At 35.8% G+C, this 15,748-nt stretch overlaps 1 protein-coding gene across 2 annotated transcripts in view; it reads left to right on the top strand.

Annotated features, from left to right (window-relative positions):
- Positions 1-1,441: 1,441 nt before the first annotated feature.
- LOC149781116 (uncharacterized) overlaps positions 1,442-15,748 on the top strand; it is a 38,159-nt gene continuing 23,852 nt past the window's right edge. Inside the window, exons 1-2 of one of the 2 annotated variants that reach the window (XM_089935214.1) lie at positions 1,442-1,846; positions 5,265-5,297. In XM_089935214.1, coding sequence (XP_089791340.1) covers positions 1,765-1,846; positions 5,265-5,297 — 115 coding nt within the window. In that variant the 5' untranslated portion in view covers positions 1,442-1,764. Of the gene's footprint in view, positions 1,847-4,554; positions 4,835-5,264; positions 5,298-15,748 lie in introns of those variants that run through there. The other variant, XM_089935215.1, reaches the window with a different exon arrangement.

Here is a 15,748-nt window from a genome sequence, read left to right as displayed (position 1 = left end):
TCAATACATGGCTAATACGTTTGTTTTGTTTTGTTTTGTTTGGTTGAGTACATAATTGTCTTTAGTTTTGGCTATCGTTTATTCTATTCTGTTTTTAACTGATACTTCAATCGTCTGTTTAAATTTCGCGTGCATGTTTGTTTCAGTATTCTTTTGGAAACATCTGTATTTCATCGTTACACAAAAATGTTTAATTATCAAACTCTGTTTGATGTGAAACTACGCTTTTGATCTACTCCAGTCTAAATGCTTACTACATAACAGTCTCTGCATCATTGCTGTCTGGTTTCTCTACTTTCAATCTTAATTGGTGATTTAAAGAACCACACTGTAGCATTTTATTTATTCCATTTACCTCAGTAGTAATGATTCAATAAAACGATTGGATAGCATGGTTCCGTAGTAAGATCATGGCCTGTTAGAATACATCCATGAAAAGTCCATTATAAAGGAAAGTGTTCGAGCTAGGAGTGCGTGTTTCCATAGTAAGGTCGCGGCCTGTTAGATTACATCCATGAAAATTCCATTATAAAGGAAAGTGTTCGAGCTAGGAGTGTGTGTTTCCATAGTAAGGTCGCGGCCTGTTAGATTACATCCATGAAAAGTCCATTATAAAGGAAAGTGTTCGAGCTAGGAGTGTGTGTTTCCATAGTAAGGTCGCGGCCTGTTAGATTACATCCATGAAAAGTCCATTATAAAGGAAAGTGTTCGAGCTAGGAGTGTTACATCTAAAGGAAAGTGTTTGAGCTAGGAGTACGTGTTTCCATTTTTTTATGCTGTAGAATGAAAGTCTGGAATCAGTTTTTAAGGTGTAAGTAGCACTGATAGGTGGCTAATGACAGTTATGTCACAGTTATAACATTTGAGTTTGTATTTGTGTTTTTAACTCAACCTGAGCAATGTCTTAGTCATATAGTTACGATATCTGCAGTTTGGCAGTTGTATAGTGATGTCTAGTACTAGAGTATAATGACACAGACATGTAGAATCATGTTCCACCCAATCACATTATCCTGACACCTGGCCGACCAGTCCCACCATTTTTATAAGTATTTGGTATGACTCGGCCAGGGATCGAACCCGCGACCTCCCGCATTAAAGGCGGACGCTCTAATCTCTAGGCCACCAGTCTTTATGGCATTTGAATTATTTCAGTCAGTACAAATTTACTTTATTTATCATAGACGACGAATTAAGCTAAAAAGCGAATATTTTACTTATTTTTGCACAGAGGAGTAAAAATAGTAAATGAATGTGCCTAAAGAATGGATCAAAGGACAAGAGTAAACTAGTTTTTTTTATGGTCAGACTGTTTGCCATTCTAATGATTATTGCATACGATAAGACTCTCTCTCTCTCTCTCTCTCTCTCTCATTTCAGTCACACAACACTTGACTCCCCTATTTCTTGAAACTTAGACTTGCTCATGCTATTAAACGATGCCAAACAGGAAAGTAATATGATTGGTTTTAAGCTGTCACTTGAACATGTATTTCAAATAGTCTACCCACTATTCATGGCTTAATATATCGGCCTAATATATCTTAATGTCTTCTTTGAATGACGGGGTTCTATAGTATTCGATCTTCACTGATTCGTGCAAGTCTATGATATTCGACCGCCTCAACGTCATGTCTAATTTGTTTGTGTTTTAAAATTATAAAGGCTGACAACGGAACAGTTAGAAGGTTTGATACGTGTTGAATTCAGCCTAAACTGTTATGACAGGCATTCGGCATATAGTCCTAAACCGTCAGTGCAGGCATGTGTACAATGAAGCAAAGGAGCCGAGCTTTCTTGTTTTCTGTAGGCGTAATTTTGGTACTTCTAACGATTGTTGTATATGGTAAGATGAGATATCTGCCCCATTCTTTCTTTCTTTCTTTCTTTCTTCCTTCCTTCCTTTCTTTCTTTCTTTCTTTCTTTCTTTTATTCATTCTTTCTTACTTCCTTTCTTTGTTTCTTTGTTTCTTTCTTTCTTTCTCTCTTTCTTTCTTTCTTTGCATTATTTAAATTATACATCATAACAAATATAATATACGATAACTCTGCCCTTTGGAAAGCTACATAGCATTCAGGTTTATTAAGCCCATTTAGTGAAAATATGGATACAAAAAAATGTACGGTTAGCGCCAAATGATTCCGCATACTTATTGAAACGTTATGTATACATGTTTATTATATGCTCATTTTTTTCTCCGTTAACTTTACATTATAAGAATCGTTCAGTATTTTACGATATTGCACTCGCGCTCACAATTCATATAGAACTCATAAAGGAACTGTTTTTAATTGCAAACAAACAATGGACGCAGATGCCAGCACTTTTGATTTATTTTTATTTGTCTATGAATGAAGTAAACCAACTGTTTGAGCCATTTGAAAGTAGAGATGCCATAGTTGACAATGTGGATCAATTCATAGACTCAAAAAAGAAACTTTCAACGTAGCAGGCGACTGAACGTGATATCAGAAATGTGCAGTGATGGCTGTATAATAACTACTTTATAAACAAATCATGTACACTCACGTAGTAGGCACTTTACGTTTTGGTTGATTACATTTGTTTCTAAATGAACTAAAGGATGTGTTTCGTGGACTGCCACATATAGGCTGCTTTGCTACATTCTGCGTTAACGTTTTGGAAAAAATGTTTCGGATTTAGGCGGGTGACAGACGCCAGATTTCATATAATTGCTGGGTCTCTACAAATAACATGCAAGTGACAAGGCATAAACTGTCTTCTTTAGCTAGTAATAAAAATGGTCAAAAATATACTTACAGTTTTACAGCCTGAATTTCCTCAAAATGTATTTTCTTAGTTCTGCAAATCCGAATTACATGAGCCATGTCATGGGTTCTAAAACTTGATTACACATTTCGAAATTGTACAGTAATTTCGACTACATTCCAAGTGCAGTTACATCCTCCTTACTGCACCCAAAATGAAATGAAACTTATAACCCAAAGCGTCTTTTTGACAGCTACAATTGAAAGACTTTATATTTTTCCATATTATGATTCTAAACATTCAATGACAGAATATAAACACACTTGCAGATGTCGACACGTTGATCCCTCGCTGAAGAAATCTGATATATTTCATGTAGAATTGGCACAGATAATTCCAGTCCATAATAACGAAATTTCGTAAAATCGACGAAAATACCAACATCTATTCATCCAGATTAAATGGAAAAGTTGTTGCAATGCGCATTCATTCACAATATAACTCTAAATTTCCATTTTAAGTAGACCAAAACGCCATTTTCTCTCGAAAATGATGTCTAGTGCGCGACTAAGTTCAAATTTATCTTGGCGGAGTTATGTGCTCATTAATAATGTTGTTGTTGTGTAATGATGAATCTGCGCTTGTGCATTTAGATTGGAATACGGCATACATTCATTTACTTTGTTTAGTGTAGCGTACTTTTGTTTACATAATTAAGCCTTAGGTAGAATAATTAAATGAGCATATAATAAAAAGGTTACTGCATTTGTATGGGAAAATATGAACTCATTTTGTGGGATGAATATACAGCACTCCCATGTTCCTGCAATATTTCCATCCGAAAAACTCGTTCATATTTCCCATACAAATGCAGTAACCTATAAATATACAATATTGATATGACGAATGATTCTTATTTTAGAAGGTCTCGAGAAGTTTCTAGTCAACGTAAACGGAGCTGTCATGTATAAAATCATCGGAAAACTTTGCGTTTTTGTACCCACGCGTCCTTATTTTTTGAATAAAACTGCAAGGAGCTGCTTATAAGATGAGTATTACAATGTATAAACATAATGCATGGGCTGTTTCCAATTTTGCGTAACTTTGACAGTTAGACAAAGTTTAAACACACATCGTCTGCAGAGTGAGCAGTGATGATGGAGTTGGTGGAGCGTTGTACCAGTAATCGAAAGCGTACGTTTGAGAGATGTAGCAGCGTACAAAACATTCGGCTTGAGCCAGTAGTGTTTACAAATTCATGTAATCGGTATATGGATGTTTTAACGTAGCTTTAACAATTTTTCAGTCATAATGCTTCGATGTCTGCAGTGTAGCAGTTTATATTGATGTCTAGCACTGGGGCATCATGCCACAGACATGTAGCATGATGTCCCACTCAGTCATGACACCAGGCAGACCAGTCCTAACAGTAACCTCTTCATGCTGAGCGCCAAGCGAGGTAGCTGTGAGTACAATTTTTGTAAGTCTTTGGTATGACTCGGCCGGGGATCGAACCCACGACCTCCCGCATCCGAGGCGGACGCTCTAACCACTACGACACCGGAGCGGTACTGTTGTTGGTATAAAGGTTGTACGTACTATGACGTAAATAAAAAATCAGATATCTTATACTCCAATGAAGTATTCCCTTATCCGAGTTTTAGTATTTACACTTGTATACGTTTTACACAGCTACTGCATAATTTGGAGTAACATGGCATTGACCTACTTACAAGATAATTGGTCTTGCAAAACTGTATATTGTGTCACGACTTAAATAAGATTCAGACGTTAAACCAATACGTGTGTGTGTGTGTGTGTGTGTGTGTGTGTGTGTGTGTGTGTGTACACAGGCACACGCACGCACGTACACACATTACTCGAGTTTACTAAATTCGTTGACAATTTATATTGAATTTCCGCAGTTTGTATTTAATGTATTTAATGTACACTTATTTATTACAAATTGTGGAGATATCATTGTATGACATTCCTAAATAAGTGCATGATTGTGTTTTCCAGTGTGCAAGACTGATGCAGAATATCTCTATTTATACATCCCATTACGTCACAATGGCGCATCACCACTTTGACTTGCCTGCAGTACGTCATTATTTTCATCTGGTCACTATTGTCTGCACTTATTATGCTGAGTTAACTTAGAATCTACTTGAGTTTTAGCCTAATTAATATATTTATCCAGAATTGTTCCATGTAAATCAAACAATATACCCTTTCTCTAACTACAGAAACATTTGCAAAGTATATTTTGTCCTTTTATTCTTTTACTGTACAGACTGGGCGTAGTTTTTTTGTTCTAAAATTCGCTTTGCAACAAGGAATGTAAAAAATGTGATCCTTCATTATGGACTGGAGTTGGATAGGAAAATTCTGCCCTCGGGTCAGGCTTTTCCGTCAGACACTCGGCAAATACTTGTGTCTGACGCAAAATTCTGATCCGAGGGTCAAATTTTCCTATCCTACACTGGTGCATATAAAGGATTATATTAATATATATTTGTATATTTTGCAGATTATAATATGGAATGGAACAACTCAAGAATTGGTAAGTACCAGCTATTTAGCGTAGATCTTGAATAATGTAGAGAATCTCAGCAATTCACTTTAAATGAAATAGCATATGGTCTATAAAATATTGCAAACATTTTTGCGTAAAATACATTGATGATTAACATATTAAATTGGCTAAGATATACTATTATCGTCTTTGATCTATAAAAAAATTTAATTCACGACGGAACAATTTTTCGGCGAATATAAAACAATTTCCTTGGACGCAAAACAATCAAATTCAATGGTAAAACTACAAAAACAAATTTCTTGTCATAGATAGTAATTAAATTGGCGACGAAAATTTATTTTATTTCCATCGAAAATTTATTTATTGCGAAGGGAATGTATTTTTCTCCCCAAATAAAATAATAAAATTCGCGCTGAAAACAGTTCTTTCAAAACGAAGGTGCTATTTTGTTGGCAATGCACTTTGTATGCAGACACAATATTTTTGTCGCAACAAAAAATAAATTTTCTTCGTGAAGAAAACAATGTTTTCCCTTCGACGATACGGCAGTGTATGCTTAAATGAGAAAACTTGACTACGCTGTTTGACTGAATGTTCGTATAAGCTTGATCTTCTGTGGATTGATTAGATTGGAACCACATCATAATGCCATTGCTGCACTGCTCAGCATCAACCTTTGTAGAGGAATTAGGCAGGATATTAAGTTTGCTTTATTTTGAGACATTTGAAAATTCATATTCTGCTTGCCAGTCAAGGCTGATTTAATGTTTTCCAAGACAACAATGACCTCAGTATTAAACGAGGAAGTATAGCCTCAGTATTAAACCATGGAGTTTGACCTCAATATTTGAGGTCAAACTCCATGGTTTAATACTGAGGCTATACTTCCTCGTTTAATACTGAGGTTATACTTCCTCATTTAATACTGACGTTTTATTATATGCTCGTTTTTTTCCCGTTAACTTTACATTGTCAGAATCGTTCAGTATTGACCGATACTGAACTCGCGCGACAATACACATATAGCATTCACGTGCATAAAGGAACTACTTTCTATTGTAATCAATCAATGGGCGCAGACGCCAGCACTTTTGCTTTGTACACAAATCATGTACACTCGCGTAAGAGGCTCTTTACGTTGTGGTTGTTTAAATTCGTTTCTGAATGAACTAAAACTGATGTTTCGTGGACTGCCACATACCAGCTGTTTTGGCACATTCTGCGTTGATACAATGTTACGGATTTAGGCTAGCTACAGTATATAACAGACTCAAAATAAGTTCCTTACAAATAACATACAAGTGACAAGTCATATACTCTCTTCGTCAGCTGGTGATAAGAATGGCAAAATAAAATATACTTACAGTTTTACATCCTAAATTTCCTCAAAATGTATTTTCTTAATTCTGCAAATCCGAATTACATGAGCCATGTCATAGGTTTTCAATCTGGATTACACATTTCGAAATTGTGCTGTAATTTCGATGTTAAGTGCAATAAGTTTTCCAAAATAAATCAAAGGAAAAAACTATTGGATATATATTTATTATTAATTAAAGTACCTAGAATATGTTACTGTTATAAAATAAGACATCATTAAAGTTAAATAGCATTGTCTATGTACTGCACAAATAAATGCATTTTATAATATGCCTTCATCTGATTTGAAATTTGTAATAAATTATCAAATTTTCTTTTATTACTTCTGTCTGAAAAAAGAGCAAGAGTAATTTGAAAAAGAGAGAAACTAAAGATCGACAGGAAAATCAACTTAATGCAGATATAGGCAGTTTAGAAGAGAGATGGTTTGAATGAATTACCATAACTGGGGGGAAAGTAAGGAGAAGAGATTAGGAAGAAAGGACGGATGGAGTGAGGGTTAGAGCTAAAGCTATATGTATTGAAGAAGGAGAGAAGGTGGCCAGATGTTCATGTAATGTACAAAATAACAATTGCATAAGTAAAATGATGTCTCCTCATGCTAAAAAGTACTGGTTCTTTAACCCCAACTAGAAATATATTTGGATGAACTTATATAACAGGTGTGTGTGTGTCTGTGTGTGTGTGTGTGTGTGTCAAGCACTATTGCCTCTGACATATTTGTTAATGACATGGGTTCGTTACAAATTCTGTAGTTTCTAAACATGACACCGTCCGACTAAATTGCAATAGAAGTAGTTATGTTTAAGTGACAAAGGAATAGTTTTATTTTGTGGTTGTGAGGAACCACTTAGTTCAGCTTGGTTTGTGGCCTTGTTATACTGAATGAGTACAATGCAGAAGATCAGATCGAGGACATAAGATAACATAATATGGCCACGTAAGCAACAGATCGTGACATTTTTCTAGTGCGTGTCACTGATACCTATTTTACAAGAAAGCAATGAAAATTGCTTGTAAGAAAAACAAAACATGACAGTTAAAACATCGAGAGAGTGTGGGGTAGTGGTGGGGTGGAGCTGGACCCAGAAACCTATATATAATAGGATGTACATGAATTATTGTCAGCATTATACTAAGATGATTAATCATCGAATTTATCATCATTCCACAGTGATATGAATATTAATCTGTGTGTGTGTGTGTGTGCGTGTGTGCGTGTGCGTGTGTGTGTGTGTGCGCGCGCGCCTGATTTGGATTTTCAACGTAGCTTTATCAACTTTTCAGTCATATCGCTACGATGTCTGCGGTGTGGCAGTTTATAGTGATGTCTACCACTGAGGCATCATGCCGCAGACATGTAGCATCATGTCCCACCCAGTAACATTATCTTGCAACCATTCCGACCACTCGTAACACTAACCTCTAAATGTTGAGCGCCTAGCGAGGCAGCTGCAAGTACCAATTGTTTAAGTCTTTGGTATGACTCGCTCGGGGTTCAAACCCGCGACCTCCCGCATCCTAGGCGTACGCTCTAACCATTGGAACTATACTTATTATACAACTTTTTAAATTCCATTTTGTAAATGTAATAATAATTCTTCATCGTTTAATGACAGTCAACTTCATGTGAACACTACACTATAAATGGCAGCGTCCCCCTAACTACTTTTAATTCATCACTGTTATCTATTCTAATATTGATATCATTTTTTTGAATCCAGTTTTTCAGCTCCTTTAAGTGAAATCCAATTATTTTAATATTAATGTTTATTTGTATTTTATTAATTTTGCATTATGTACTAGAGAATTTTTTTGTCGTGTACAAATGTGTCAAGTCCTCTGGAATAATAATAATAATAATAATGAGGACTTTTTATAGCGCCTAATCTTTAGAAGCTCTAAGAGCTTTACAACATTAGACAACACATATAAGATAAAAAACATAATAATATTATTACAAAAACAAACACTATGAAATTAGAAAAATATTAAACAATAAAAAAACACGCTGAGACTGTTTCAGGTAGAAAACATTATTAGGTCTTTAAGTTTGTTCTTGCAGTCGAAATAAGTGAGTTTTGAGAGCCCTATTGAATGTAATCACTGTGTCCTTGTGTCTAAGGTCAGTGGGCAATTCATTCCACGTTGCTGGGCCCTGGTATGGACAAGAACGCTGTCGATATGACTTTGTTTTCATAGTGGGAATAATGAGTATACGATTGTCAGAAGAGGAACGTAAGTATCTTGCTGGTGTGTACACATGGGTGAGATCGGATGGGTATGTTGGACTAGAATCCGACAGTAAAACAGAGAACAAATTTTGTGTTTGATTCTGGATCGAATGGATAGCCAGTGTAGGGTACAGAGCAGCGGCGAGGTATGTTCTGATCGTGGTACTCTAAGTATGATCCGAGCAGCTGTGGTTTGAACTTTAGGAAGTTTCTGGAGTAGATATTGAGATGAACCAGACAGAATTGATTTACAATAGTCCAATATTGAAAGTACTAATAAACACACAAGTGTTTTAGAGGCATCAACTGAAAGATATTTGCGAATTGAACTGATGCGTCTCAGCTCAAGATATGTAGCTTTGCATATGTTCATGACATGTTGGTGCAATGTGAGAGTACTGTCCAGAGTAACACCTAGGTTTCGTACTGATTGTGTGAATTTAATGTTCGCGTTGCTGATATTTATTGTTTGAGGTAAAGGATGTGAATGAGAAAGTCTTTGTGTTGTGATAAGAATGGCCTCAGTTGTATCATCATTCATCTACAGCTTGTTACATGTCATCCATGAGTTCACATCAGAAATGCACCTCTCTACACCTTGGATGGTAGCATCAACGTCAATTGGGTGGCTAGATTTGTATATTTGGGTGTCATCAGCGTACAGTTGGTGAGACACTGGATGATGATCTATCACACTTGAGAGCGACTGAGTGTAGAGAATGAAGAAAACAGGTCCAAGAACAGACCCCTGTCGAACACCACAACATAGATGAACTGGGCTGGAGTGTATTCCATTTGCAGACACAATCTGTGTCCTGTTGACCAAGTAGGGCTTGAACCACAGTAAGGCTGTATCATGAATGCCAAATACATGCTGGAGACGGTGAAGTAATATATCATGGTCTATTGTGTCCAATGCTGCAGACAAATCAAGGAGGGTGAGGACTGTAATCTTTCCACTATCCAACGCAGAGAGAATGTCATTAACTACATTTAGAAGAGTAGTTTCAGTACTGTGGTAAGGGCGATATGCAGATTGTACATTGTTAAATAGACTGTTTGAATTTAGATGAGATACAAACTGGGATAGAACAACCTTTTCGAAGATTTTTATATGAAAGGGAGATTAGAAACTGGGCGGTAGTTCTTTAAATCGTTATGGTCTAGTGTTGGTTTCTTCAGTAGAGGCTTTACAAAATGGCAGTTTTGAAAAATGTTGGGAATTCCCCGGATGAGAGAGAGGTATTAATAACATCAGTTAGTGAAGGCAATACTGGATCTAAGCACTCAAGCAGCAGTGATGTTGGAATTGGATCAAGTTCACATGACTTTGGTGCACTCTTCATCACGATTGTACGTACGAAATCCATAGAGACAGGTTCAAATGCTGATAATTGTTGCCGCTCACATTCTGTATCCCAACTGTATGGTGATGACGAGTCATTTGAAATTGTGGTGTCAAGCGTATCTCTAATGGTTCGTACTTTGTCACAGAAGAAATTGGCAAACATGTCCGGAAGGTTGACTGGAGAGAAGGTAGTTGAATGTGGTGTTCATTTGTTCCTTGACATTAGCTTGTTAGTAATCTCGAAGACCTCTTTGCAGCCGGAACTTTCCATGATCTTATTAGTTTAGTGGGCTGATTTCGCTGCATGGACTATATTTGTGACATTCTTCTTAGCGACTTAATATATTTGCTTATGAATAGTGAGTCTGGTGGAAAGCCAGAGCCTCTCAACTTTACGGCGGTCTCTTTTAGCAATGCGAAGCTTGTCCCTAACACTGCTATACCATGGAGAACACTTTTGAATTGATACTCTGCACTTGGTAGCTGAGGCATGTTTGTCAAGCAATGAACGCAGACATTTATCGAGTTGTTCTGCGGTAGGAGGTAAGCAAGTTGTTAGGTTAGCTTGGATGTCGTGCATTAGTTTGGTTCTATTTATCATACGGAGGTTTCTCTTAGTAGCAGATAAAGGTGGAGAGTTAGGGACTGATACGTCAAGATGGCATATAATGCAGAGGTGGTCTGATGCAAGGTCATGGGATACCAGGGATGACCGTAGAATGTTATCATCAGGTCTATGAAGAATCCAGTCTAAAATGCGACCATGTTTATGGGTGGGTTGGTTAAATGACTGTTTGAGGTTGAAAACATTAATTGAATCTATGAGTTTTTATGTATTTGAGTTTCCGGGACAGTCAAAGTGAAAGTTGAAATCTCCAAGAATAATCAGGTTGCCACCTATCGAATTTCCATAGTCTAGGAGATTCGGAAACTGCTCCAAAGAGAGAGAGAGAGAGAGAGAGTCAGCCAGCGTGTTTGTTCTACTTGATTGACGGCGGTATAGGCAGAAAAAATGGACTGACCTTTGCTCCAGTATGAGTGTGGTTTGAATACCACACTATCGAACAAACTACACATGCTTTCAAATGGTAACGTACTGATAAATAATTGACAACGATTAACACTATTGCTACGTGATAACAGTTAACTATATGAGTCAAACATTTAGAAAAACTGTAGTGGAGTATGACGTAGAATATTTAATGGATTTTATACATGAAGGTTTACAATCGGAAGTTATGCACATAAATCACCATCACATCCAATATTACTGCGGCAACATCGTTACAGCCTCTGTTTTGTATAGTAGTGTGCATTAGTTACTCCTGAAACGTTGTTAAAACGATCTGAGTTGTATGATACTATGATACTGAGGGTTAACGTCGTTAAAACGATCTCAGTTATATGGTACTGAGGGTTAATTTGCGCTTTCTGGAATAGCAAATGGTTATTTAGTGCTGTGGCATTTGGAGCGAAATCTCAGTTCCAAACAAAGATTTTTATGTTCTTATATATTTTCCAAATAAAAGCACCACTCCGGTGGCCTAAGTGGTTAGAACATCCGCATTAAATGCGAGAGGTCGCATGTTCGAACTTAAGGCTTATAAAAATGGTACTAGCAGCTGCCTCGCTCAGCGCTAGAAACAAGACGTTATTTCTGTTGCTGGTGTCGAATGCGAATGGAGAAACTATATAAATGAAATATTTGAATCACAAAGATTTTCTTATGCTATTTCGCCTACGTGGATTTAGACTCACCCACACTCCAACAGTTAGAGAATATATATATATATACGAGTTACGCGATGGTACTGTTTAAGTATTTGAAAAAGTGTCTTCTTTTCACCAAAATATAAAATGTAGTTCAGACTTACTTTAAAAGGTCTGCTGGGTGATCTGTAATTTGGTTGTTATTTAAATAAGCCACTTTTTACGTAAACAGTACAATCACGTAACTCGTAATTTACCCTTTGAATGAAAGTGCTTTGTTATAAGACACAAAGTTGCAAATGTTATGGAGGCATTTTCGTTTGCTATAGGGTACTTAGTACTTAAAAACAAAATTAAAACCCAGACATTTTAACAAAATAGAAGCAAATCACTGTCTGGTACGTTTATTGATTGTCATTCCAATAATAATAATAATTAATAATAATAATAATATTACATATTTATAATAAAACTTAATGTATTTGATATATAATGTTCATGTTAGAGTTGTATTCTTAGTTTCGTCCACCTAATTCGAAAATTCGTGGATATTTTACGGAAAAAATCTCAAAAGATTTGCTTTCTTTCCAAAATGTAGCAATCCGATTAAAGAACGGAACTAAAATTTGAGAAAATGTCCATTAATTTCGACCGTTTGCCTTTTTCAGTACGATACATGCCCTAATCGATAGAGATCTTGCACGCAGTCTGACACTGTAGACATTTTTTAGCTTAGGAAAAAGCGTGATCTGCCGGAGTTGCTAATGGACACAGACACAAATATTTGCATTTCGCCTTTGTATGAGGCTCTTTTGACAGCAACCAAAGTATTTGCATTGATCTGAAGTTCTATATATAGCATGTTTCGTGACGTTTTTGTAAAAATCTTGTACAAGAGGTACATTCATTCAGTTCATATTTATTAATCTGCTGTCTCGTGGTTCACAAACCGACCCGGTAATTTTCAAGATAAGAGCACACCTTAAGGGCGGGAAACCTTTCGCATGTGGGCATTCTTATTTAAAACAAAGAAGCCATATTGTTATGTATCTAAACACCAGTGAAAGCGGTTCTTTTTTGTTGTTATACTGTTACTTATAGTTTCGTGATTTTCGTTTAAAATAAGAATAATAAAGATATAGTCCCCGTACATAGGCAGATGACAGTCGGAGAACCATCACACATGCCATTGTCATAGCGTGATTTTATATTCATGATAATTAACACAATATAAATGAGCTGCAGGTCAGTCAGTATTGATCTGAAGAAAGAAAAGTACAGTCTCTGTAACCTTGGCGAGTTTATTGTTTGTATCATGGACATGGTCATTTGGTTTGAGCGTCCGCCTCGGGTGCGGGAGGTCGAGGGTTCGAACTTCGGCAGAGTCATAACAAAGACATGATGCTACATGTCTGCTGCAAGATGAACAAGTGCTAGACATCGCTATAAACTGCACACCACAGATATCGTAGCGAAATGACTGGAAAATTGTTATAGCTACGTCAATAATCCAAATCACACACACCATGGACATAAAAAATTTACTTAAAAATTTCAAATTTGACTATACAAAAGTTTGTTCCTCTTTGCAGTATATAATGATGAGTGTATGTGTATGTATGTATGTATGTATATATATATATATATATATATATATATATATATATATATATATATATATATATATATATATATATCTCGAACCCTGGCCGAGTAATATCAAAGACTTACAAAAATGTTAGTAACAGCTGCCTCGCTAGGCGCTCAGCATTAAGAGGTTAGTGTTATGGCTGGTCGGCCTGGTGTCAATATAATGTGATTGGGTGGGACATCATGTTACACGATGCCTTAGTGCTAGACGTCACTATAAACTGAAGCACTGCAGACATCGTAGCGACATGACTGAAAAATTGTTAAATCTACGTTAAAAATCCTAATCACACACACACACACACACACACACACACATATATATATATATATATATATATATATATATATATATATATATATATATATATAGAGAGAGAGAGAGAGAGAGAGAGAGAGAGAGAGAGAGACAGAGACAGAGAGAGAGAGATGGTTAAAACTTGCATCCAAATTGAAATCATTTTCTATTTGTAATTAATTTTTGGGATAAATATCATATTCAGTGAAACAGCTGCTGAACATATTTTGTCCGCGAATGACATTATGAATAATAACGTGACAAGGTAATGGAATAACTATTAATTCAATTATAGTCTAGTAACGGCATTTTTTAATTAGCACGTATAATGCCCTGATATTGTAAAAAAAAAATTATCCGTAGATTCTTATAAATTATTTTTTTAAAAAGCACTGATAATAATAGGTACAGGTAATCTCATTGTTATAAAACTCATTGATACCTCGATGTCTTTCAACTCGAGAGGAAATTAAAAAAATATTGTCTGCCTGAAATTCTCATCTTGCATACAAACCATTCACAAAGAACTAACCTTTGGTGTAGTACATTTTGTAGTTTATATGTCGCCTGAATACTCGACAATACATACAGAGGAAATCTTGTTTGCCATTAAAGAAAACGAATTGGCACATGAAGTTACGAACCCAAACCACGTATTTATTAGGGGTGGGGACTTCAATGCCTGTACCTCAACATATCCTGCTTTTATTATTCTTGTTACTAATGGTTTCATAGATGCTATTACAACCTGTGACGAGGATGTAGATTTAAGGAGAAGGGCAAACAAGGATAGAAAGTAGCTTAATCACTATGGTGAGAATTTACTTACACTTTGTTAGCTCTTTGGCATGAAGATTGCACACGGTAGATATGGTGATGGTAAAGGCATTCGACACTTTATATGTATACAAGATAATTCTGCTACAACCATATATTACTTACCTTTACATCAATCATTATTTATATGTATGCCTATCTTTAGAATAGGTAATATAATTGGATATATTTATTCATCAACCAATACTATTTCGCTTGGGTCAACTTTATCCCATATATATATATATATATATATATATATATATATATATATATATATATATATATATATATATATATGGAATGAAATACACAAAATATATTTGTCCAAAATGTATCTATCAGAAAAAACTCCCACTGCACTCAGAATGACAGAACAAAATCAATTCGCTTTGAATACTGTAATGAAGGGCCTTGCGTATCAGGACAGACGATCAAAGTAGACCAAAATGATATCAATGACTGAAGTGATCGGGTTTTGCTCAACAAACTACCTTGTTAGTACGCAAACTGTAAAGAAGCAAAAATTGTCCACTTGATGCACATAGAAACGTAAGAATTAATTAATCATATTATTTGTATATACTTTAAAACTTTCTCATGATCCTTGAGAAAACAAGAGAAAACTAGATTTGTGTAGCTGTATGGAAAGCAATTTTTGTTTGTGACATCCTGCTCCATTACTAATACAGTGAATCAAAAGCCTGGATTATATAGAAAATGCTTGATAATAGTAGTCAGAATTAATATTTACTACAAATAATACTATCGCACAGGTTACAGAATTTTATATTCGTACTCTAGGTAGATTCTAACCTAGGTCCTCGGGTAAGCGGCACCCATCGCCTTGCCTGCACACACGACCCCATTTTCCCTTACGACTAAGCACACATCACCAAAATATGATACTACTCAATCGGTGTTATATGCATCATGTATAACAGACACCCGCAGGACGATATAGTAATTAATTCTCATGTATCTCCACAGTCATTCTGGAATACTAAGAAACAAACAAACAAGGTATACAAAATTATAG

Source organism: Sinohyriopsis cumingii, chromosome 15, assembly GCF_028554795.1.
Source record: "Sinohyriopsis cumingii isolate HCF-2022 chromosome 15, ASM2855479v2, whole genome shotgun sequence".
Lineage (NCBI taxonomy): Eukaryota > Metazoa > Mollusca > Bivalvia > Unionida > Unionidae > Sinohyriopsis > Sinohyriopsis cumingii.
Note: the sequence above shows the minus strand (reverse complement) of the source record. Positions and strands in the feature narration are given on the sequence as shown.